We start from the raw sequence: 26,465 nt of genomic DNA on the forward strand, positions 1-26,465 counted from the left end.
CGTCGGCCGTGCGATGTGATCGGGCACCATCTTGCATAAACCACGAGGTGTTCGCAGTGTCGTCTAAGGCAGTTTGTACCGCCACAAATTCACGAAGAATGTCCAGATAGCGTGATGCAGTAATCGTTTCGGATCTGAAAAATGGGCCAATGATTCCTTTGGAAGAAATGGCGGCCCAGACCAGTACCTTTTGAGGATGCAGGGACGATGGGACTGCAACATGGGGCTTTTCGGTTCCCCATATGCGCCAGTTCTGTTTATTGACGAAGCCGTCCAGGTAAAAAAAAGCTTCGTCAGTAAACCAAATGCTGCCCACATGCATATCGCCGTCATCAATCCTGTGCACTATATCGTTAGCGAATGTCTCTCGTGCAGCAATGGTAGCGGCGCTGAGGGGTTGCCGCGTTTGAATTTTGTACGGACAGAGGTGTAAACTCTGGCGCACGAGACGATACGTGGACGTTGGCGTCATTTGGACCGCAGCTGCAACACGGCGAACGGAAACCCGAGGCCGCTGTTGGATCACCTGCTGCACTAGCTGCGCGTTGCCCTCTGTGGTTGCCGTACGCGGTCGCCCTACCTTTCCAGCACGTTCGTCCGTCACGTTCCCAGTCCGTTGAAATTTTTCAAACAGATCCTTTATTGTATCGCTTTTCGGTCCTTTGGTTACATTAAACCTCCGTTGAAAACTTCGTCTTGTTGCAACAACACTGTGTTCTAGGCGGTGGAATTCCAACACCAGAAAAATCCTCTGTTCTAAGGAATAAACCATGTTGTCTACAGCACACTTGCACGTTGTGAACAGCACACGCTTACAGCAGAAAGACTACGTACAGAATGGCGCACCCACAGACTGCGTTGTCTTCTATATCTTTCACATCACTTGCAGCGCCATCTGTTGTTGAAAATTGTAACTACTGTAATTTCGAAAGTTTGTCCGTCTGAAAATGTACTGTTGTCCCAAGCATATTGCAACAAACGGTGTATTTCTATCGCTGCTCGTTTAGTTTTTATTGCCGTTTCAAATATACCGGTCATATTTGAAACACCCTGTATATCCTCCAAGAAATAGTCAGAGCCCATCTGCAGTGCCTGCTGCAGTTGCACTGCACAAGGATATTGGTAATGACGTGAGCGATGAATGACAGGAACTGAGTATGACCAATTTTGAGTCAGTTGACAGTAACCAATTACAAGCTCATTCATAATTTCCTATGGTTTGTACATTAAGTTACCTGGTACTTTTGTTGTATTAGGTCAGAATTTGAACAGACTGTGTGAATTTTTTGGTAAAATTGAAATATAAGACATACAAACGAATGACAAACATTTATTCTGGGCTCTACTGCACACCTACCTATTATTGTAAGATTTGTGACTGGTAGATCTGAACAGCATGCAAGTGTTATGAAGATGCTTCAGGTACTCCAATGGGAATCCCTGGAGGGAAGATGATGATGTTTTTGAGCAATAGGCTACTATTGAGAAACTTTAGAGAACTGGCATTGAGAAGCTGACTGCCAAATGGTTCTACTGCCGCCAACATATATTTAGCATACGGACCACTAAGGTAATATACCAGATGTTAGGGCTCATATGTAGGCATGTGGACTAACTGTGAGTGGAACAGGAAACAAAATGACATAGTGGTACACGGTACCCACCACCACACACCACAGTACGGCTTGTCGAATATGTATGTAGGCGTAGATTATGACAGTTGTGTTTTCATGTTGAGACTAGATGGCTTCGCCTGCTCACAAGCAATTTGTCACATTCCAAACTAACAGAGGCCTCTCGTTACACTACAGGTGAGTTTTTCAGTACATCTGGCTTCCTTCCACTCATATGGTGGTTCGTTGGTTTAGTGGTTCAGTGCCAGACTACAGATACAAAGGTCACGGGTTCAATCCCTAATCAGTCTTAATCATCATTTCTTTCACCTTCGTCATTTCATTCGCCTTCACCAATGTAAACAATTCCTAGATGCAATTGTAGTTCTGACTGTGTGTAAAAATTGTAGGTCCCCATATAACTGGCTAACAAGGAGAGGTCACTTTTTGGAACCATCTATAAGGTATTGTAGGGTAAAGTCCCAGGTATGACACACTGCAACCATTCACTCTCTGGTGGGCCCTCATTTGTGAGTAATCAACAAAGAAAAAATTCCAAAATTGTGTGTGATGCTTCGTAACTAGAGACTGGTTGCTAAGCATAATGGTTATGGTACAAGAGTCATATGCAGGAGGTTGTAGGTTCAAATTTCAAGTGCTTTGAACTTTTTTTATTTTTAAATCTTTATCAAAATGACTTTGATCTTTATTTGTATTCTGTTAGTGAGTTTAAATGTATTTTTTTAATATCTATTCCTTGGTCATCATTTTTATCACTGTATTAACTTTTTTAATTTCTCTCATTTTTTCTTCTGATTATTCTTTTTGAAGTTGGTATATCTGTGCCTGTGCATTTAATTATTTTTATTTATCTATCGTGTTCTTTAAACATTTGAAAGTGCTGGTTTTCAGTTAAAAAACAAAATATGGATGCAATAACAAGGACGCAAATGCAGGCTGACGAAATGGAAGAAATTAAATCAATGTTAATACACTGAAATAATTAAAATCACATGCAAAAAATTCCAAGTGAAAAAAATATAGGAAGAAAAATTGAGAGCAACTGAGAAAGTTAATACAGTGATTAAAATAAATACTGTGATTAAAATACTGTGACAAAGGAACAGCAACTCATCGAAAAATAACTTCTAACAATGCCCTTTTCCTCCAACTCTGAATTCATGAAAAAGTGTTATGTAGTACAATTAAGAACTGTGACTGTTTAGTAAAAGCTTAACGGTAACCCTCAACAGGTTTCAAAGGTGCAGTCAAACTTTATCGTGACAAAGAAGAGTGGGGCACATCGGCACATTGAGGTATAACGACACCTTACGATCAACATTTCTAGCTAATGAAGTAAAGATACCCACAGTTGTGACACAGGTGTCAAAAAATTATGGAGATTGCTATTGTAAAATAAATTTCAGAATGCTTCTTGGCAACAACCTAAATATGGAATGTGCCATGGATTAGCACCAACTTTACACTACAACTGGAAAAACTGTAGCCTTTTTAAAGTAATGTTTGTTCTGTGTATGCATTAAAAGGCCATCTGCGATATATTCTGTTAGTACCTAACGAAAGAAAGGAATGACATTGATTACCACATGTTCAGGAGACAATCATTAGTAGTAGTAAACTGTTAGCCTAGAACAGTGGTTTGTACCAGCTGTTTATCTTCCCTCCATTTGTCATTCCTGAAGAATATCTCCAAAGTGGGCTCTAATGGGCAATATGTGAATGACTCTCACCAAAATATTAAATTACTACACACTATAGCAACTTGCGTGTCTCCTAATAGCTACTAAACAAAAAAAATTCACTTGCGGTTTCAAAAATCACAAGTACAAAAACAAAGAAAAATTCAATTTCAATAAACACTCATATCATTAACACAGCTGATGAAAGTAAAGCAGAGAGGCAGGTATGTACATGAGGAGTGGGAAAACACATAGTCACAGTCAGGACAAGAAAAAAAAACAAACAGTAACTGTTCAGCACCAACACAAAAACTTCGAGGAATTGGATTTATAACACACAAATCTTCAAGACACTACAGTCTACACTTTCTTTAGGGGAAAGAGAAATGTGGGTTAGTTCTGTGCGAGCAGTACACCAAGAAGCAATGCAATCCTCATAAGCGGATGACTTCAAATGTTTTTCAGGACTATTTAACCAAACTGAAATAACGTTTAAAACTTGTGACAGTCTACGAAGTCACTTTTCTGTAACATGTTATCTACTGATTTACTGAAGCAATTACAGCTCTTTTTCTGGGATGTTTTCTGTTTGTAAGTTTTTCTTCTCCAATGTTGGACCTTACACAGCATACAAATTTTGCACTTTGGCTCCAAACCACCTAGCCCAGCCCCCTAATGCAACTCAGATCCTGGATACATTCTTATGAACTATTTAGACATCAAATGGCTAGAAAATAAGAGTCTTTCAGTACCACTCAAGAAATGAAGACTTTTACTAAAATTATGTTACCAGTACCAGAAGTAGGCTTTACGGAACAATTACTAAACCTTTGTTACAACAAGAATACAAAACAATGGAGGCTGAAGATCTAACTGTCTTTAGAACTCTTAATATCACTCTGTGCACAGTACCAACATGTTCCAAAAAGCTGCGTGTGGGAATGTGATTTTTCAAGGGGTCATTTCTTGGGTTCTATTGATCAATGCGATAAAGGGCTAAGTGTTTTGGATAGTCCTTGGCCTAGTGACCATTCACATATCTATTGGAAGAAGAAGCATGCTGTAGCTATCCTATAGGGCAGTGTCACAATCTACACATTACACATTCCCTCCAACCCAGGAAGACTGAGCAAATAGGATGGTTCTTTTGCATTACATGTGGTCTAAGGTGGGTCTTAGATGGCTTATAAAAAACACCATTTGTCCATGGGCAGCTCCTGAGAAAACCCTAAAAACCACGATTTTTGGGTACCACATGTACCAACTGTGGGAATGGCAGAGTCTTTAATTTCTATTTATGATAGATCATCAAAATTTTCACTGTATTTTCTTACGATGATATTCTCACGGAACTTCAAAGCTTTTTTCAATATCATTTTTTGTTTCAGAGACTGACAGATTCAAAGATACCCTACTTATGCATGAAATATCGAGCATGAGGTGTAAATATAGTTTCAACTGACATAGTGAAAGGGGTTGAGGTCGCCAAACTATGCTTTTTTTCCACCAATACCAGTAAACTACGATGTGCTGTCTCTGTGTAATGAGCGTTTCATATCTATACGTGTTATCTTGCAGTAGACATTACCTGATTGTGTCACCTGGTAGTGCAAGCACTTTAGAAAACATTATTTTGCCAAAATTCTCCATAGTTGCAAATCAAACACCATATTTTTTGGTATACTGTAGTGCAGGGTAAAAAATCTTAAAGATTTTTATGTTAAGTAGAGTAAAGTGAACTTGCATTGGATGGGTGACTATTGTGTGTACTCATTTGTTGTTTATATATCTCAGAGAATGTAAACATGTCAAAGTATATAAACAAACCATAAAAACTTTACTGACCTATATAATTTGTTTTATATAAGCAGCACGTCCTGCTGTAACACGGAAAAGTATGGAACCAGCTGAAAAATGCTCCTGCCAGAGCACAAAAAAGGCAAATATGTTCCTCTTTAAAAGATAGAAAAGTGGGGAACCAGCTGCCTTAATCTTCATTCTTTTTTCCTCGCCAAAAATTTTGGTCTCTGAACATATTCACATTTTTTTGTGCTGAAAGAGAATAGCAGAGACCAGTGACAGAAGAGGAAGGAGACACTAATGGTGGGAGAGAGAAAGTGACAGTGAAAGAGAAACAGAATTGGATGACAGAGGGAGCCAAAGAGAGAGGAGACAGTGGAAATGAAAAAAGAGACAAGTGGAGATCGTACGCTTGGCTTGGGGATCTAGACATGTGACGAATATCCAATGGAAGTCACATTGAACCTGTTTCGATACAAGGTTTGGGGGAGGGGAAAAAAAAAAAAAAAAAAAAAAAAAAAAAAAACTGTTTTGCTATAAAATGGCACCAAATGAATGTCTATAAGTTAAATGAATAAATCAAAATGAGTTATCAAAGTTTAGAGCCATTATAAAATATACACGGGCTAAACTATAGAGCAGTGGAACGAAAAAATGTAGAAGTAAATTCATATGCCATGATTTACTGGGAGGTCCTCTTTGTTTCCAAGTTCTTTCAATTGGATGCCACTTTGGTGACAATCACACGCTTAACCTCACCTGGTAATCCTCCTAAGAAGATGAAACATACATTCTAACGTAGAATCCAAATCACTGTTGCTCCTGACGTACCTTCACATCTTTGAGAGGTGAAAGCTCGAGTAAAGGCAAATGAAGAATGTCTGTCTGACCAGGATTATTGTCTCTAGGCTTGCACTTTACATCTAGACCACAAAATTTGACAGAAAAAAATGTAAAAATATTGGGATCTAACTAAATAATACAGCGAACACATTACAATTTGCAGATTACCAGGCAACTTCAGATACCTAAATGTAAACATAAGGAAAATGAAATAAATGGTCACTGGTGCTATAAATGAAGATTTATTATTGGAAAAAGCACTGGGAACAACAGCTATTAGCAAGTATGAATACTAAGGACTGTAAACTGCAAATAACGGGAAATATCAAAGAAATTAGGTCAAGATAAATTAAAGAAAGATGACTATCTCTCTATTAAATGGAATTTTCAGGATTAACTACATAATAAATGATACTAAACACTAGAAAAATGTATTTTTAAGCACGTTTCAGAAGTTAGGACAAAGGAATGGCATCCAAATCCAAAATTCCTCATTGCAAATATGTATTTCTGGAGACACCCAGCAATGATCTAAGGATGGAAAAGACAAGAAAAAGCAGTCGGAGACAGGATAAAAGTTCAAAATTCAGGTGGTGACACATCTGGGCACATCAAAAGAATGCGAGAACAAAAGCTTCTGAAGAGTATAATGGGGTCCACACCGAATGGAAGAAGACTAAAGGAGTGTACAATTAATGCTTAGATTCACACAATGTGACTTAATGAGGGAAAAGGATATTCCTGACTATGGAGGAACGTAGAAGAGTGACGAAAAATAACGAGAGAGACTGTATAATCGAATCTACCGGTGAAATATGTACAGAGTGTGACACCAGAAATAATAATTAGTGTCAATTCTAGTTTTCAAATGTTCCTTTACAAAGGAAAACGCAGGAGTATTGGCCCAATTTAATCTCCGTACCACTGAAAAGTTGAGTGAAAGAGAGATTAGCATCAATGGTGTCTTCAAGAAGGGTAGTACGAGTGCTCCACAAAACTACTATCCAATATCCTTGACATATACGCAGTATTTCCCTAGTTCTGGAAAGCGTTTGCCTCAGTACCACTCCTGTGCTTATTATCAGATGTTTGATCATACGGGCTATCAGACGGGTCAGTGGCACTGCGTCTGGCACATCAATTGCGTCACTGAATCCCCTCTGCTGCAGGGCATCGGACCACACTCTGCCACTCAGTTCTGCTATTCCGGCTGAGGGCAAGGGCTGCTAGATACCGATGCGATCAGCGTGGATGAAGTTCTAAATTTCTCTGCTCGTGTATTCTTGCCAATAATATCGGATCGAGGATTTCTCGGTACGGAGGATGCAGGATGCTATCGAGGACGGAGAGTCACCGACATACGAAGAAGTAACTTTGGGTGTACCTCAGGGAGTTGTGTTAGGTCACTTGCTGTTCACGCGTACATGAATGACCTCGCAGACAATATTAATAGCGAATGCAGACTTTTCGTAGATGATGCAGTTACCTACAATGAAATACATTCTGAACAAAGGTGTACAAATATTCGGTCGGACTGATAAGATTTCAAAGTGGTGCAATGACTGGCTGCCTGCTTTAATGTTCAAAAATATAAGATCGTTCACTTCACAAAACTAAAAAACAGAGTATCTTATGACTACAGTGTGAAAGACTCAGAGTTGGAATCTGTGAACACATACAAATACTTGGTTGTAGTGGGGACACAAAGCAGAACAGTCGTATAGGCTCAGTCACGGATAAAGAAGGTAGCATACTTTGGTTTAGTCATAGAATACTAGGAAAATGCAGTTAGTCTATGTACGAGATTGCTTAGAAATCACTTGTGCAACCTGTTCTAGAATAGCTCAAGTGTGTACAACCCACACCAAATAGGACTAACAGGGACATTGAACGTGTACAGAGAAGGACAGCACGAATGGTCACACGTTTGTCTGACCTGTGAGAGTGTGTCACTGAGATGTTGAAAGACTCCAACTGGCAGACTCTTGAAGATAAATGGAAACTATTTGGAGAAACTATACTAATACAGTGTCAAAAACTGGCTTTAAACAATGACTAAGGATATACAACAGCCCTGTACCTATCGCTCACATAGGAATTGTGAGGGTAAGATTAATTACAGCACGCACAGAGTACCCTCTCCCTTGCACTTCACAATGGTTCAGAGAGAGAGAGAGAGAGAGAGAGAGAGAGAGAGAGAGAGAGAGAGAGAGAGAGATATGATATATGGGGTTAAAGCCCTCCATCACTGTTTCTGTCTGTATGTTAAGGCTAATATCAGTAATACCAGAAGCTACCACAGATTTCCTGATATGATTTTCAATGACTGACTGACTGACAGCAAGGAAGGTTTGAGGACACAGCAGGTAGGTAGAAGGCCAGCCTAGTGCAGCAGCAGCAGCAGCCTGGCACGAGCTACCACAACTGGGAGGCCAGTGTGAGCTACCAATGACATTCTAAATGACCTGCAGAGCAGGCTGTACATATTACATATTAAGTTGATAATAATAAATACTTTGGTGTACAGTGTTTAAGGGATGTGAAGGGAAATCCAGGAAGTTGTCACACACAAAATGTAGCTCACTACGAGCCGGCACTGCAGTCTGGCAGCCCAGGACGTGCAGTAGCTCCCAGCGCCCATCGTTACCACAACGTGTAACTCTAAGCACCGCTAAGATACGGAACGGATGACATTTGCACTGCCGAGAACTTTCCCCCAGGGTTTAGCTTAAATCGTGTGAAAGTTATGATACTCAGTTGCCTAACATTTTCCTCCGATTTTTAATTACAATCACACAGTGGCCCATAAACAAAATTATCACAACACCAAATAAGTGGTCTGGCCGTAGATCCACAGTGTGACCTGTGCGGAGCCAGGTTCAGTTGCTAATATAATTTTAAGAAGATCCTTAAGACGTCATTTGGAATTAACTGACCACAGGCTCTACAACTACAATAAATCTTTGTACACCCCAGTTTTTATCCCAGAGGCCGTGGATGCCTTCACCATTGTTAGTTTCTCGACAGAGATGTGTATTCTCAATTACTATGTGCATCCTCTGCATCTGCCCGATAGTGAAAATCTAGCAGAATATAATTTGAAGATCGGAATAAATATGACAGCTGAGAGACAAAGATACATACAGTAAAAAAAGTAAAAGTTTAGCATTCTTCCAAGGAATTTCGGGCAAAATAAACCTTCCCCCAGTACTGAACCAACCAGTTTTGGCCCCTTTAAAGATTTCCAAAGGCATACCAAGGACAATGGAAAGTACAGTTTGTTTAGTTCTATCTGTCAGCTCTCCACTTTATACAACTTTCTACAAAAAGTGTGGCACCATGTGTGGGTTTCATTGTGTACCATATTTTCTGACAAGAGTTTCACATTCTGAATGTTCTCTTCCGAAGTGAAACTACAAAACAAGGATCAGAATTTTCTTTTTTCACAAATCTTTTCACAACAGAAACAGTTCAAACATGTAATATCTTCCCCATCATTCCAATTTTGTCACTTTGATTCTATGCACATTTATGGGCTCTTCGTTACGTCTAATGGAGGCTGTCTTCTCCTCCAGTGCCATTTGAACATTAAGAAGGTGAAAACAAGTCATACTATGAACTTCTCAGCTCTCAATAGTAATTAGCGCTATTTATAGTACTTAAGACGGCATTAAATCCAACAGTGTCATGTTAGAGTGGCTATTATGTGCACAATGAGATATATTTTCTCTGTATTACTACCATGCTTTCAGCAAACGACAGCTGTTAAAACAGTTTATTGACAAGTTTCATGGTTCTGTGTGTGTGTGTGTGTGTGTGTGTGTGTGTGTGTGTGTGTGTGTGTGTGTGTGTGTGTGTAAGGGTATAATGGGGGAGAGGCAATAAGGAAAAATAGCGCACTGTAATGTCAATGAAAGTTAAAGTGCAAATCAATCTTACACACACTTCATGTTTTTGTTCTGTCCGTAGACAGCAGCAAACGTTTACATCTCCACAGTCCCACTCTTTGAGCTCCATACCAGAGAGTTACTTCAAATCTTTGGGAACTAGTTGTATTCAACTGCACCCATTCTTATATTATTCTCTCATAGAAAAGTCTCAATAAAATCTTGAAGTATTTCTCGTGAACTTCTAACACATAACACCTTTCTAATTTATTTATTTACTTTTTAATGAAAGAAATGCTGCTTTGTGTCCTTAACACTGAAGTTCCTTGCACCACAGTAAACTCCACTAAATCTCAGACACAATTCCAATGTCAATCCTTATTTCACTGCATTTTTTTTTTCTCTTTTGTTGGGTCTTTAGGACCACGTCAGTGTTGCTAAAACTTCACAGTTGTTTAAGTGAGTTCCCATTACTCCTCCTCAAATAATGTTCACGAACAAAATTTTTTTAATAATGAATGCAGAAAGCAAAAGCAAGAACTATATTTTCAAATATTTCTGTACTATGGAAGATCCAGCAGTACTGCACCAGTTTCCTTTTCACACAGCTGCAAACATTATATTACTAAACTCAGTAACATTAAGAAATCGAGAGACAGTCTAAACAAGATGGCCAAACTAATTTGAAACACACACAGGATATGGGGCAGATGCTCTGTGATAAAATGATACAAATACCCCTCCCCCAAATCCGCAATTCTTTAAATAATTGATGTCCCGTGTATAATACTACACCATATCTTCAGAACTACATATTGTACTATCACTTAGTGGTGTTTGTGGATACTATCTGCAAAATGTGTTGCGGAAAGATTTAGTAATAAGGAATTAATATATTAAAAAGTCATGCCTAATGTTGAACAGTGGAAAAGCAGGAAGTGATAAACTATGTTTCTTTTAATGTCTTTATGGTGGTATTAGTGAGGGGGGTGGGAATCAAAGATTTTCACATGTGTACAGTTTGTTAGAAGTCACCAAGTGCTCCCATTCTAAGACACTGGATGCATATTGTCTGGGTAATTTTTGCACCTTGAGTTATGCCGCATCAAGACATATAATTTCTGACTTGGCACCTCTTAATGAGTACGAGACAGCATTTTTAATTTCTAAATGTGGTCAATAACTATATGAAATACTGAAAATGAAATTTCTGTTGGCTTTGGAAACTGTTAAATAGGCAATCTGCAACTGGGACCATGAAAGATTCTTAGCCACTCAGTAACACGGAAAACAGTTTCATGCGCACAGCCAAACAACGGTTGTATCCGTCGTCAACATTAAGGCTGGTGTGCTGCAGTTCTTGTCGGTTATCCTCTTTATTTCAGAACCACTGCCACATCCTGGATTATCGACTACAAGCTGTAGCAGCTGCTAGACTACCAGTGCCGTGACAGTCTTTTTTGTTTGAGCTAATACTTTTACAAACTTTCAAACCAACTGTAAATACCATTACCTGTCACAAGCTACATGTCCACTCACCGTACACTGGTGGCTGAGCAGCTCGTGTTTGTGCACACATTAACTACCGTTTGAAGATTAAATAAGAACCTAAGCTGGCCGACAATGGGGATGTTCCTATGCAAATCCTGGCAAAACTGCTAGAGCTGTTCACATTTAGGCCCCAGCACATTTCATATTACAGGGTGCAGTGAAAAACTTAATTGGCAAATTTTTGGTTCTGTTAAACCACATGTTGTGCCAAAATGAGCTAATGCACACTCTTGCATGTGACTGTAGTGTCAATTCGCAAGCTCCTTTATTATCAGTCCCTTCTTTAAAGATAATACACCGAAAAGGCCTGTACCGTGCCATCTGCACCTTATCGAGACCCCCTTGTACGACATGTGATTCCCCCCTTTGGAAGTGCACAACTGTGTGGAAACCACTGTTTTCGTGTGATATGGAGCAACACCTCATATACCCCCCCCCCCCCCCCCCCTTTGAATGATCTGCTTAGTGCAACCTTCCGTGAACTTGACGAACCTGTTATCTCCAGAGGTTTTCCAGATCTGTGGCGTGCAAGGTGACCTGACATGAATCCGTGTTACTTTTAGTACTGGGTATAAAGAACACGTTTGCCAGTGACACATTCAGTCTCTAGGTGATCTGAGGCCAGTATACAGGAAAATGTTGCTCAAATTCCACTGGAACTGCTGCGAGCAACTGTTGATAATTTTGTTTTATGGACGCAGCATCGTCAAAATCTCTGGCGCACATACTGAATAAGCTGTGTAGGCGGTGGTTAACAACAAAATCAACAATATGTTTTTCTCCCTCATTTGAACTTTTCTGCCTACATTGTGTTCCTAACCCATTTCACATGTCAACATTTCTATATGTCTTTTTTGCATTCACAGCACCATACTTGCACTAGGTGGCCAAAAAAAAGCACTCCGTCTTCAGGCCACGAGTGGCCGACCGGGACCATCCGACCGCCATGTCATCCTCAGAGGAGGATGCGGATAGGAGGGGCGTGGGGTCAGCACACCGCTCTCCCGGTCGTTATGATGGTATTCTTGACCAAAGCCGCTACTATTCGGTCAAGTAGCTCCTCAGTTGGCATCACGAGGCAGAGCGCACCCAGAAAAATGACAACAGAGCACGGTTGCTGGACGGTCATCCATCCGAGTGCCGGCCACACCCAACAGCGCTTAACTTCGGTGATCTCACGGGAACCGGTGTATCCACTGTGGCAAGGCTGTTGAGGTGGCCGAAACTGGAACAAAATTTCTTCCAGCGTAAATCAGTTCCCCATTAATGCATTAGAATATCTGCCATGTGATAATTACTGTCCACAGTCGACCTCTACGAATTATAACCAACCGGTACAGAAGCATGCTGTGCATACACGTTCATTGCGATGGAGACTGAGGACATTTGTTTGACGATATCAATGGTACTTTCCACGACTATTTTATTTTAACCATTTTTAGTAAAAGAGGTTGTGATTGTTGTTTATCAAACAATAATACTATTGTAGTATTTGAACCCACTGTAAAATGTCTTACATTTTGCACAACTGTGTGTTTCCTGAGTGGGAGATGACTGTGTTATAATGGTTGTCTAACTGAGGATAGTTGCTCTGACTATCGAAACAGTGTGTAAGTTGGAACATATTTCACATTGTGGTTGAATGCGACAACGTAAGCATTGTTGCTTTACAGAACTAAGAGTATCCCACAAAATAGTGTCCACGGATATCCGACATAGTGTGACTAGTTCTTCAGTGTGTGTTGTATGCGAGTGACAGGACAATGACATGAAAATGGAGTGCAGGCGAACACTGGAAAGTAAATCTGTGGTCAGCTGAGTGTACTCAATTACTTGCCTTGCATGGAGCTTCTTTTCGTCAAGCTTCTGTTCTCAAACCCATTTCCTCATTATACTATTTTGGTACTCCAAGTACTTTCGGAAAGTACGCCCCAACACTTGAATTTAGATTTAATGCCAACATATTGATCTTCAAGATACACAGTTTGCATTTTATATTCTCTGTATTTCTACCACCAGTTATTTTGCTGCATACATAGCAAAACCTGTCTACTACTGCAGCTATGTTTTGCTGCAGGAGAGTGTGCATTGCTGTGTGGGAAGTGTCAGCAAGTAGATGTTGCCCTCAATGAGGCAGCACTATTTGTTAACCGGATGCTAGACTACACCTTTGACCGCTGTTTAATCCCTCACAGGTATAGCTACACCCCAAATTAGAAGAGCAGTCGCTGCAGAAATAGAGAGAGATGCAAACAGAAGACCAACAACATATTGTATATAACCTCACTATTGTCGCTAGACACCTGAAGTCGAGAAAGTATTTCCTCAAGAGAATTACTCCCTTAACTATTGCACCGAGAGACCAGACACTTAAATCTACAGCAGGAGGCACAAGTCAATCTTTCTTACAAATTGAAAGAGGAATTTCCTTGGGGCCTCACTGTGACATCGCCTCATCCTCGAGAACACTCAAGTCTTCTACGATCGGGAGTCTCCAAATGCAAAAACATCCTAAGGAAATGACAACATGTAGATGACAACTTGTGCAAATGTGGGAAAGATCGAACACAACACCACCTGCTCCTCTACACACTCTTGGATGGAGCAGTCAATTTACAAAACTTAGGACAAAGTACAATGCTGTAAAAACTGCTGATCGGTGGAGAAGGAAGATTTCACGAACAATGGACATGTAAAATAAAGTAAGGATGTAGTTTCCGTGCCTCGTTTCCTAGTCTGTTTCCCTCCACATCAACTTCACTGCATTATCCTCGTTTTGTTTCTATGCGTCTTAAAACCTCTTTCAAGACAACCCATTACGTCCTGTATTCTTCTGCAGCTGTACTGCTTTTGTCACTATTTTCTGCTGCTCAAAAATGATACTGCCAGATATCCCATTCTCCGCTTTTGCAGCCTCCCACACTTCTCTATCTTTTTTTTTAAATCAAATTCTGTTGAAGTTTTTCGTCACCAACAGTATTCAGCGCCTCTTCATTAGTTACTTGCTAACCACCCAGCCTTCAGTATTCTTCTGTAACTTCATACTTTGAAAGCTATCACCACCACCACCACCACCACCACCACCACCATTATGTTTAACAGGCTAGAGCATGATAATCAAACCTATTCCGACCTCCCCGGCTTTGGTAAACGATTGATGTCTATGTTCGCACTACATTTAACACACGATTTGATACAGAATCTAAAACTGCTGAGTAAATTCAGTATACATATATTAATGGACAAATTTCCGATAAAAACATTCGTGCATATTACAAAAATATATCACGCATCAACTACATTACTTTTACCATTTACTGCCCACCAACTACTTCCCCACGATGCTCCCCATAGCTCCAAGACAGAACTACTAAAAAATATGTTTTTCTCTATTTTTTTTTAATATTTCCCCCACAAATGACAGTCTAAATTTTTTGGAATTGTCAATACGACTCATGGTTTTGAGCAGTTAGTAGCAACTCTTTAATGCTAAGCCCTGAAATGCATGTTAGCGTCACATACAGAGGCTTCGGGGTACAGTTTATACAGAGTACAGCTCTTACAGGCCTCCCACATGCTCTGATAATTTCACCTGACGGTGTCCTACCAAATTCCACACAATTTTCATGTTCCGACATTACATTGAAAGGGAATGAGCAGAGTGGCTGAAACTTAGCTACTGAACTCCTGTCTCTGTGAATCTCTGTTATACAGCATAGCACAGTTAAAAGTAGCCCAGCTCCCTTTTGAATGAGAATGTAATATTTCACCTTCTGAAAGAAAGTAACCAGCTACAACAATGGACGGTTTTATGCAATAATCAACTGTTAGCATTCTTCTGTCAGCATTTCACATTATTTCATCACTGAGGTTAGAAACTTCTCTTTGCAGTTTGCAAAATGACTTACTCAACAGAAGAAAGAATTGAAATTGTAGAAGCACATGTGAAAACAGGTTCAATTAAGGAAACCTGTGAAACTTTCAGGATGAAGCATCAAGACAGAGGATTACCAGCAGAGAGAACAATACAGAGCCTATATAAAACTGGCATGCTGCGGATCTGTACAAAATGTAAGAAAACAAAGAATTCCTTCAGTTTCCACACCAAAACTCATTGCAGGTTTTCATCAAAGAATTGTTGAGGGCCCAAAGAAGTTTATATGTAAGTTTGCCCAACAGGCACATGTAACAAGGAGGAGTTGCCAGCAGATATTGAAAAGTCTTAATCTGAAGTAACGTCATGTGAGACAAAGGATGGCAGTCAGAGATTTAAAAATTATTGCATGTGGCTTTTGAATAATGTTTGTCAGTCCCCCTTCGACTATATCATGAGTGACGGAGCACCGTTTCATATCTCTGGTCGCACGACTTCGCAGAACACGAGGTGCTAAGCAATGGAGAACATTTAAAATTGTGTCAGCAACCACTCCACGATGAAAAATCAGCGTTTGGTGCAGTGTAACTCGAATTTGCACCACCGGACTGATATTTTTCAACACTACCCTTAACGATGTTGCATATGTGGAAATGTTTCATATATTTTGTGCTTGACTGATTGAAAATGAAGGACAACACTGCCTCTTCCAGCAAGATGGTGCAACAGCCATGCGCCTAATGTATCCCTCGAACGAGTCCCTGATGCCTTCACTGAGGAACGAACTGTCGGCAAACACTTATGGCCATCATTTGGAGAGCAAGGTCTATGAAACAAATGCACACACGATACATCAACTGAAAAACATCACCAGCTGTGACAGCCGCAATCGATATCCGACCTTCACGACGGGTGTATCTGAATGTGCTTAGATATGCTCAGCTGTGTACTGATATTGCAAGGGTTTGCTTTCAGCACCATCTATAAACGAACTTTTTGTTGCATTTTCATTGGAAATAAATGGTAAGTCCATTTCAGCTCTTTGTTTCCACAATTTCACTGCATTTCCTTTATACTTAAATGAGCTACTTTTATCAGCGCTACCCTGTACTTTGACATATGGTTAATCGACGTTTAGTATTAATGATCTGACAGTGTTTTAGATAGTTTTTTCCCTGTTGTTGGCAATCCTATACACCACGAGAATAAGTTTGTATGTGTGTCGCTAGACAGCAGTAGAATACAGTTACAGTTATCATCTAATGGGGATTTCATGAATGTATACAGGAAATATGCCCTTGAAAAAGCCCCTGTTTCAGTATAATAAATTTATTTTTGTGAGTGAACTGTGCTCTAGTTATTTTCTTGCCAATAACTGCAGCATACTGTGAGTCTGAAAAAAGGAAAATATTAATTCAGTCTGCAATTTATAAGGTAAAAATTTTGAAGATGAGCTTGAAAAAGAACTACTGAATCGTCGAAATTTTAATGAAATAGTCACAGACTATTGTGTAGCGAGCAATGGGAGACGAGCTGATTTCATCAATAAAGAAACGAATTATGGTAAGCAAACGTATATTAACAGGTGATAAGAAGTAATTCATTTGTTGTAACTACCCATGTAGCTTACTAAATGAAGTGAAAATGGGTGGTAACATGTTTCTACACAGGTGTCACATTTTCCAATACTTTAGCAAACAAACCATTCAAAAAATTGTGTGTTTTGAAGTCGTTTGTCACTTATACTGCATATTTTTCTTAAAACAGAACTATAAATATGAAAACCCTGACACATATAATACGCTAGCTCGCAAACAAATCAACATGGCAGCTGTTCGGTTTGCCTCTGCCACCAGTCACAGCGCAACACCTGTGATGTCACAAAAACTTCAAGCTTTTGTCTCGCATACTCATAAAAGATGCGAACTGAACATACACACAACAATAAAAGTTCCAGGCTTAGATTTGAAAACATGAAAAAAATTAAGCATGCAGTGAAGAAAACATACACTGCATTAAAGAGCTATCTCCAAAATGCATCTTTTAGTTAAATTTGTTGCGATAAAAATGTTGGAAATGTGACATCGACAAATAAATACGATACCTGAAGATTACATCGTGGAGTTTCTTTTTGGTGTGATTCAGTAATTGTGTATGGAACACAGAGGAGATACAGTAAGCAAACTTTTGGCTAGCTTTTGTCCCCTCTCTCCTCAAAAATCTTGGTTGTGGTCACAGGCTGATCTGCAGCATAGCCCCGAGGTCTAGGTTAGTTCAGATTGGCAAATTTTGCAGTTTCCCAGGTATAGAAACCACATGCTGCAGCTGCATATAGCTATACTAAAGACAAATATACTTTCAGAAAATACTTCAGCACTTAGATTCAATTTTAACACATTTCTCTTTTCCAGAAATTATCTTCTTGCTATAGCAAATCTGTATTTTACATAATCTCTACTCAGCCATCATGAGTTTTTCTGCAGCCAAAACAGCAGTCACCTACTTTCAGCATCTCATTTCCTAATCTAATTCCATCAGCGTCACCTGATTTAATTCGACTACACTATATTTATACCATTTTTAAAATTTCTGTTTTAAGTTGGTCAGAATGAATACGTGGAAAAGAGATGTAAGATGAACACAAGTCCCCTACTGTTTCAGAATTGCAACACCAACAAACCTTCAAACAGTTTTTATTTCTAATACATTAACTTCAATTCCATTTCCAAATTTCTCCTTGTTTTTCTTCACAGATTGCTCCATGTAAAGACTGAAGACCATGGGGAATAGGTTGCTACCCTGACTCACTCTGTTGTCAACCACTCCCTCCATTTTGTGTCCAACTCCTGTAACTTAGTCTTATTTCTGTAGAAGCAGTGGATAACAGTCCACTGCTTTTTATCTCTAATAACTTCAGAATTTCAGTAAGTGTATTTCACACAACACAGTCACACATTTTTTTCTGAATCTAAAGAATCTGTGAATTTCTATTTTTCTCAAGTTACCTTTGGCAGAGCAGGATTTACACATATATCAGCTATGCCCATGCCCAAGACCAGGGTACATAGAGGAACAGTGTTGCCAAGAGATCTCAATCAGCATTTGTATTTTCCACAAATTTGCTCTCTCCCCCCCCCCCCCCCCCTCCCCCCCCCCCACCTGAAAACTTGTACAGCATGTCAGCAGCACTGTCATTAGCATAGCATTTGGTTGATTGTTCAGTAGTAAAACAAAGAAAGGAAGGTTCAGGTTTAACATCCCATCAACATCAAGGTCATTAAGACGGAGCATGAGTTCTCATTGTTTCCAGCATGGGGGAAGGAAATTGGTCATGTCCTTTCAAAAGGGACTATCTTGGCATTTGGCTGTACTGGTTTAGAGAAATAATGGAAAATCTAAAGCAAGTTGGCTGGACGTAGATCTGAATATTCATCATCCCACACATGAGTAGAGTTCAGTTGTAGGTCAACTGTTAATGCCAACTAGTCATAAAGTGCCCGATTTGAAAATTTTGCATTGCTTTATGTAATAGATGACATTGGTTTGACAGTCAGACTGGAAACAAGTCTCAATGAAGGATTCCTAAGTCTAACACTAACTTTCTAGGTTAATATATTTATGGTTTCATATTAAAATACATTTACTTATTTTCTTTCTGCAGATATAGTGAACCAGTGGATACGTTGGTTGTCAGTCTAGGTTGAGAACAGCTTCTGCATTCCCCTCTGCATACACACTTTTCCTTAACCAAACTGCAAACTGCCAAAGTTGAGCCTACTCCTTTCAATTACTCCAACATAGTTTCATTTTCTGAGCAGAAAAGTAAATAGCTGACAACATAACTTTTAGTTTCTACATCCACAATACATTTGCTTTAAGTAATTCCACTACTGATTACATTTTTGTAGTAGAGAATCTTAATTCTTTAGAGCAACAAAAAATAAAAATGTCGAAAGTCTAAAATCAATGAGTGACAGAGGGACGGGGTGCCCTGAAAAGTCTCCGGCCTAGGGTGTAATCCCTGGAAATCTGGCCCTGGTCTTCAGAGATATACTTTGCTAAAAATATGAATGAAAACTGCATGCTCTGGTGCTTTCTGAAAGACAGAACAAACCCACATGACCCAAGCACACAAAAAGGTGGGCACAAACATCTCCGTTTCAGACATTCCCTACTGTGCTGAACAATTACAAAGAGAATCCTCAACTTACCGTCCAGAAAAGGGGTCACCGGGATGGACGGTATCCTCCCACTTGCAGAATTTACACGTTCATCATGCCAGTAAGACTGCAGAGGCGGGATGTGTTCGGAGCTACTTCCAGTATCGCCTTACGTGCCGCACGAGTCTCAGTCCGCCACATCTTCGGTAGAACAATCTATTGGAGACGGGTCGGGAGTTCTTGAGAGTTAGCTAAGGCTGGATCACACGCCTACATTCTGCAACTGCACTGCTTTCTGGAAGTTAACCCTAGATGCAAAAATTCATGTTCCTAACATACTTCTGGAGGTAAGACGCGTCTCACAATTTATAAAAATACATTCACTTGTGTCAGATTACTTCCACATAATATATTTCACACAATTTGATCTAATTTAACAGACCAGTATCTACAAATTGTGCCAATGCCCAGTTTACGTCCAACATTTATGTGACAAGCTGCCAAATGTTTAAAGTAACTTATTCTAAGTAACTAATGTACAGTTAGCAAGATTACTTCATTTATTATTTGAACCAGCAGATGTTCACATGGTGCAAATGTCAGGGGCACGTCAACACAAACAAACAAACAAACCTCAAATCAAGTGTCGAGAGCACTGGAATGAGATGTCAGATTAAACAATAAAGGAAGAACACAGCTTCTTGATCGCAAATTATCAGTAAAAGAGGAAAACAAAGTCTTTCTAATCTGTATAATATTTTAAATAATTAAAAATGTTGATTTGAGAATAGTTGACACTGAAATGTCGTATTAAGCAGGAACGAAAGAACACAGCTACACGATTGCAAATCATCGATAAAAGGAACAACCGCAGTGTCTTTCTACTATGTATATTATTTTTAAATTAATAAAAAAAAAATCTTGATTTGTGCAGTCGTATGAGAAAATTTATATTTAATATCTAGCCGGTGAGCATTCTTTGTGGGCACTTACATGATGCTCAAAGTACCTAAAAGACCACTTTTTGCACCATGGAACTACAAAGCAATTACTGTGATTAAATGTTTCTAGAAATTAACTTCATGAGACTAAAATGATGGTTATTACCATGAAACAAGAGCTTTAAATTTCACAGGAAGATTAAAGAAGCAAGTCGCTACACAAGAATGTCTGATCATTACAAAAATAAAAATAAAGACAATTATAGTTGTTATTATTATGTAGGAGTGTCGTTCATTGCATGATTTTAGGACTCCACATATATCCCAGTAAACAGAATCACACTGCACTTTAAACTAAGTAAGTGTTACTATATGACGATGATTATAATATCTGCCTCCATAGCATTGAGTACAATTATTTAACTATAATTTTGTGCCTATCAAAAAATTTTGATTCAGTTAACACACTTAAATATTATAGTGTTACAGGAATAGGCTGACCCACAGCCTCACAAATTTTAAACATCATCTACAATATTACAGGAACTGCAATGGTTATCACATATGTGTATTAATCAGACTGCCGTTTACAACACAGACATCAGTTTCTCTTTGGAACTGTAAGAATTTCAGCAGTCACAAATAGTCAGATACTAAAAACATTAATCAATGTCTGGCCCACAAACAGTCATTTGTAAATTACACCATTCCAGATTAACTCGCTGGCCCAAAAGATTTAACTCTTGCCGAGCGGGGAAAACGAGCAAATCACATTCTGGAATGCAAGAGATCTAGCCTCAAAGTAACAAAATCGTACGCTATCTCGACACTGCTCCCGGAAAGACTTTTAAAAGAGTTTTCACACGGTGTTTACAAGTGTACTGTAAGCACAACAGGGCTAATATAAGACTCAAAATGACTCGATGGGAATCTGTTGAGAACTTGCCAGGTCGATGACACACTGCTAGGCTTCATTACGGAGACACACCGTTGTATTATACTTTCTTCAAAGTGAAGAAATTATACTGGGAACAGGTGCAATTGTAGGAGTTGTCACATAGTAATTTGTCACACAGAGAGGTGCTGCAGTAGGAATACAGCTTCAGTCCCAGAGGAATCTTACACATACACTAACACACGAGTGAGAGATGGGAACGGCAGTGTCTGCAGGATCGGCCAGTCACGGGCCCCGGTCACAGTCTGTTGAGCCTCCCGAGTGGGGATGGCAGGAGTCACTCCCATCAGTCAGTCACCGGACAGCAGGCGGAGCAACTCTTGTGCGTCTGACACCGGACAGTCATCTCCAGCACCATCCACAGGGCCGCAGGCATCCCGCCCCCCACCATCTGCGCCCTCCTCTGCCCCGGCCCGAGCACCGCCCTTCCTGCCGCCGCCCCCACCTCGCTACACCATCGATATCGTCACGTTTATGCCCAGGTTGCCATTGTCGGCAAACAGCTGCGCGATGCAGGTGTCGAACACCAGGCAGTCCGAGTTGAGGATGGCAGAGGCGACCCCCTCGTGGATCGAGCGGGGCGTCGCCTCCCAAGTGAGCCGGCGGCGCTGCCCGTTCAGCTCTAGCCGGTAGGCAAACCCCTCCGCCTGCTTGCGCGACCCGATCAGCTGCACGATGGCGAAGAACTGCTGGTGGCCGTCAAACTTCTCCTGCGTGCAGAAATGTTTCAGCGTCAGTTGTTGTATTTAAAAATGAAACACTTAAAATGTCGACCAATACAGCTGAACTTTAAAACAACAATATCGGTTACAACGACAACTCGGCTATAATGTTGTAATTTCTGTAGTACAGCCATATTCCTCATAAGGAACATACTTCTCATCCACATTTAATATGACAAATTTACCTCGTACATGACATTTTCAGCCTCACTTAGCAATAAAATTTTACAAGAATCAATGAACTTTGGAAGGCAATCTGTTTTTGTTAATAAGCGACCTGGCATAGTCTTCTCCTCTGCCCTCTCGTCAACAATAAGTGTAATATAGATTCACACTACAGTAGTGGTGACGATGACAGAACACACATCAACAGTACATGTGATGTCAGTTCCCATAACAATCTGCTATGAAGCAAATGCATTTTTGAGCAGCATGGCCAGTAAAAGAAATATTTAACTAATGGACGAAAAAATGAAAGTGATTCATGAAATCGAGAGTGGAACTCAAAAGGATGACGTGTGTTGTCAAATTTGGCATCGCAAATTCCGCAGTCTAAACAATTTGGAAAACAAGTACGAAATTGTTACTGTGTTTGAACAAAATTGACCTAAAATTAAGCAGTTACAAGAGGCTGAATAAAGCGATGTGGACAAAGCACTGCTTAAGTGGTTTAAGCATCAGAGAAGAATTCACGTTCTCCTTGCGGTGAAAGCGAAGAATTTGCCAAAAAATTTAGAAGATGAGGAATTTCCGTGCAGGAGTGGCTGGATTGACAGACTCAAGCAACATCACGGCATTATTTTCGGCAATGAGCGATGAATCCTATAGAGTAAAAACTTAAATAATCCAACAATGGCTCTCTACCACGTGGTCTGCCATCTGTGAAGGATATGCAGACTGTGACATCTTAATGTAGATGAGACTGCCATTTTCTGTTAATTGACACCAGACAAGATTATGAAATTCAAGGGCAAAAAATGTGTTGGCGGCATGTTATCTACAGAATAAATAATAGTTATGGTTTGCGCCGACACAGATGGAAATGAGAAGAAAAAATTGCACACGATAGATAAATCAGAAAATCTTAAGATGTTTTAAGCATGTAAAAAATCTGCTTATTCACTACAATGCTAATAAAAAGTCCAGGATGACCTTCCAACACTTTGAAGCTGAAATAAGGCATTGGGATGGGAAGCTTAGGCTACTTGTTCTTGTTGATAACTGTCCAGCACATTCTGCACACACTGGCCTGGAAAATATTAAGCTCATTTTTCTTCCTTCAAATATGACAAACTTATTGCAGCCCATGAACCAAGGAGTAATTATGAGTCTGGAAAGCCACTATTTTCGCTCATATCACCAAAAGTGATCCAATGCCTTGAAAAAAGGCAGGATTATTCTATTACACCGATGGATGTGATCAGATGCATTGCCAAAGCTTGGAGCCAGGGCACAGCCCAAACTACCAAGAGCTGTGTCATGCAGGAACCACTACTGAAGGAATAAATGCTGCTGAAACTGAAGACACGTTTGTTGACACTGATTATCTGTTGCTGCCTGCACTGCTGCCAGAAATCAACTGCAAGAAGTGCCTATATCCCTATTGTGAGTGACACTTCAGAAGCCATCAGAATTGTGAACCTGTTCTTTGAAACTAGAGGATGGGGGCAATGAAATTGCAAATGAAATAATGAACACAGAATGTAATTTAGAAATGTGGGTATTGGGCAAATAGACAGCAGAGTAAAATGACTGATTACTTCACTCCTAAGTAAAGAAGTCTGGTGAGAACTTGACATACTGCTGTGTATATTGTGAATACAGTATATACAGCTGCATGTACAGTACTTAAGAATGAATACTGTATGTAAAACTAAAAAAGGTTAAATAAATTTGTTCTTTGCCATTTGCCACCAAAATAAACTAAAATATGAATCTCAATCACAATGACAATCATTTACATCATCATCATAATATTCGAGGATCTTTGAATGTTGTTATAGCCAGGTTCCACTGTTGTTCACAATTTACAAAACTGTTTGTAAGTCGTCATTTACAGCTGTAAGATATTTGACAAATCTCATTGTTTGTTAAAAAGTAGCTGCCTCAGCAGTGTGTTAATGCAGAGAGGATTACCCCGTTTTAATGTACCAACAAACACAGGCATATTTTTTATTAATAGTTTATCTTCTCAGGATTTTACTGCTGACCTACAGTTTGCACTAAGTAGTTAAAATTTGTTGAGTACATTATGAGATTTTCACTCTCCTTAGTAATTAGATTACATACTTGGGAAAGTTAATGATGTTGGGTAAAAACACTAAGTTTGAGGTATCATACTGTTTATGAAATGCAAACCTTCAAATTCTCTTATAAAAACTAAAATTTATTACAAATTCAGCTCAACAATAAATTATTCAATTGATGTTGGCGAATGTTTGCGACCAACAATAACAGACTAATAAATGACATTCCAGAAAATAAACCACGGTATCAAACCTTAAACAACATTTATCATTTTTCAATGAAAAATGACAATCTAGGCAATGAACAGGCTAATAAACAACAAAAATTACTGTAATATGGCAATTTTAAATGTTAATCACCTAGAAAGAAAATTATATTTTAAACTGATTGTTATACTAATGCAGTCAATGCATTACAGGTTCAAATTGTGGTTTGGCACAAATTTTCATTTTTCACCATTGACTTATTTCAATGCCCCATTAAAGCAAAATTTGGAAATTTCTTGTGTCAGGTGTAAGTTAATATAAAATAAAAATCAACTTTGCTGATGATGTGTGAAGTTCTTTATTATTTACTCAAGACAGCTAGCACTCAAATCATAAAACTGGACATCAGAAAATAATGAAGACTTCTGTGTGTAGATTCAGACAGATCAGTACACTTCACCCACTACACATTTCATTATTTATCAACCACACATTGTGCAAACTTCTTCAGAGTTCTGAGATAAGGTTGCAGCACCCACACTTTGTTCACTGCAATTTATGAGATGAAATCAATTGTACATAATGTTTAGGCATTGCATTTTTACCTCTGTAAACTCTGTAAAATTTCGTGCACTGTTTTGCTTAATTTGATGCAGCGCAGTAAGTATGATGGATACCAAAAAGAAATTCAGTCCTTTATCGGGCAAAGACATCAGACTGTAAGATGTACAAAAATCAAATTTTTTCACCAAATAGTTTCCGAAAAATCAGACGATAAGTATTTCATATCAGCTGGAACGCCATCTCTCAGCCCAGGCACCAGCAAAGCCATTCTGGTCGGAGCTGCCACAGTGGGCGATCACGTGTGCGTGAGGTGTGCTTGCTTGTGTGAATGAATGCTGTGTGTTTCTTTTTCTGACACGGGCTGTGGCTGAAAGCTTGTGCGTAAGTGTCTTAATTGTGTCTGCCTTCAACTTCATGTGTCATCTTTATGGTAACGACTGATGTGTCTTACTTTGTATGCACAAGTCATTTACAGATAAGTACAAATCATTTACAGTTACTCAAATTATACGAACAGCAACAGTGGCCAAACATGACAGTGCATATTACTCAATACTAAACAAAAGTGTGTCACTAACAATATAACAACACAATCAGGTAACATAAAATTAGATGATTTCATGCAAAATTATCAACACAAAAAAGCCTAGGTAAATAAACCTTTTACCTGTTAACACTACGCTTAGCAAGATACGTATCTGAAAAAAATGGAAGTTATCAAGATTTCAATTTTCCACATGCTAGTGTGCCAGACATAATAAACTAATACTCTCATTTTGAGAATTAGGAATAGGATGCCTGGCTATTTAATGTGGCAAGCATTCAAATTGAACCAGTCCAGTGATAAGGAACTGACACAGAGTGCAGCTTGCAATTCTGAAACTCTAAAAAATGCAGTACTCTTTTCAGTACATCAACTATTTTGATGACTTCTGAAATTAATGCTGTTTCATTAAAAAAAACTTTAACAGAATCATCAATAGAGAGTGACAGTGATGAGTACACACCTCAGAACGAATGTCAGTTAAACTAACGAGATTAAAAAATTGCTATCAAATTTTACTGGAAAAAACATAAACAAGACAAACGTTAAAGGGAATCAAAATATGGAAAAGTCAAGTTTCAGAATTTAACTACTAAGGACAAACAATCCAGCCACATGCTGTGGACACAGCAGCTAATACAAATAGAGCCAGAAAAATGGAAATGGCATTCCACTTAATAAACAAAACATACAGTCCCTTAAAGAACACATACAATAAAAGAGCCTTTATCTATTAATACAATATTATGGCATTACAATATGGTGATTAAAGCTAGTGTCTCTAGGTCTCAAACTGTCATACGGTAAATACAGCCAGGCAGTTAAATAATTTGGAGAAGAAAGACAGAAAACTTTATA

The 26,465-nt window shown here is 39.2% G+C and overlaps 2 protein-coding genes across 6 annotated transcripts in view; both read right to left on the bottom strand.

The window, feature by feature from the left end:
• LOC126212830 (treacle protein-like) overlaps positions 1 to 19,632 on the bottom strand; it is a 225,546-nt gene extending 205,914 nt beyond the window's left edge. For all 5 annotated transcript variants that reach the window (XM_049940246.1, XM_049940244.1, XM_049940245.1 and 2 more), the window contains exon 1: positions 19,480 to 19,632. The gene's annotated coding sequence lies outside the window, so the exon portion shown is untranslated. The remainder of the gene's footprint in view (positions 1 to 19,479) is intronic.
• Positions 19,633 to 19,810: 178 nt separating this feature from the next.
• Positions 19,811 to 26,465, bottom strand: part of LOC126212832 (E3 ubiquitin-protein ligase SIAH1-like) — a 67,745-nt gene continuing 61,090 nt past the window's right edge. The window contains exon 3 of the mRNA XM_049940247.1: positions 19,811 to 22,034. Coding sequence (XP_049796204.1) covers positions 21,774 to 22,034 — 261 coding nt within the window. The 3' untranslated portion in view covers positions 19,811 to 21,773. The remainder of the gene's footprint in view (positions 22,035 to 26,465) is intronic.

This window comes from Schistocerca nitens, chromosome 11 (genome assembly GCF_023898315.1).
Source record: "Schistocerca nitens isolate TAMUIC-IGC-003100 chromosome 11, iqSchNite1.1, whole genome shotgun sequence".
In the NCBI taxonomy this organism is placed as follows: domain Eukaryota; kingdom Metazoa; phylum Arthropoda; class Insecta; order Orthoptera; family Acrididae; genus Schistocerca; species Schistocerca nitens.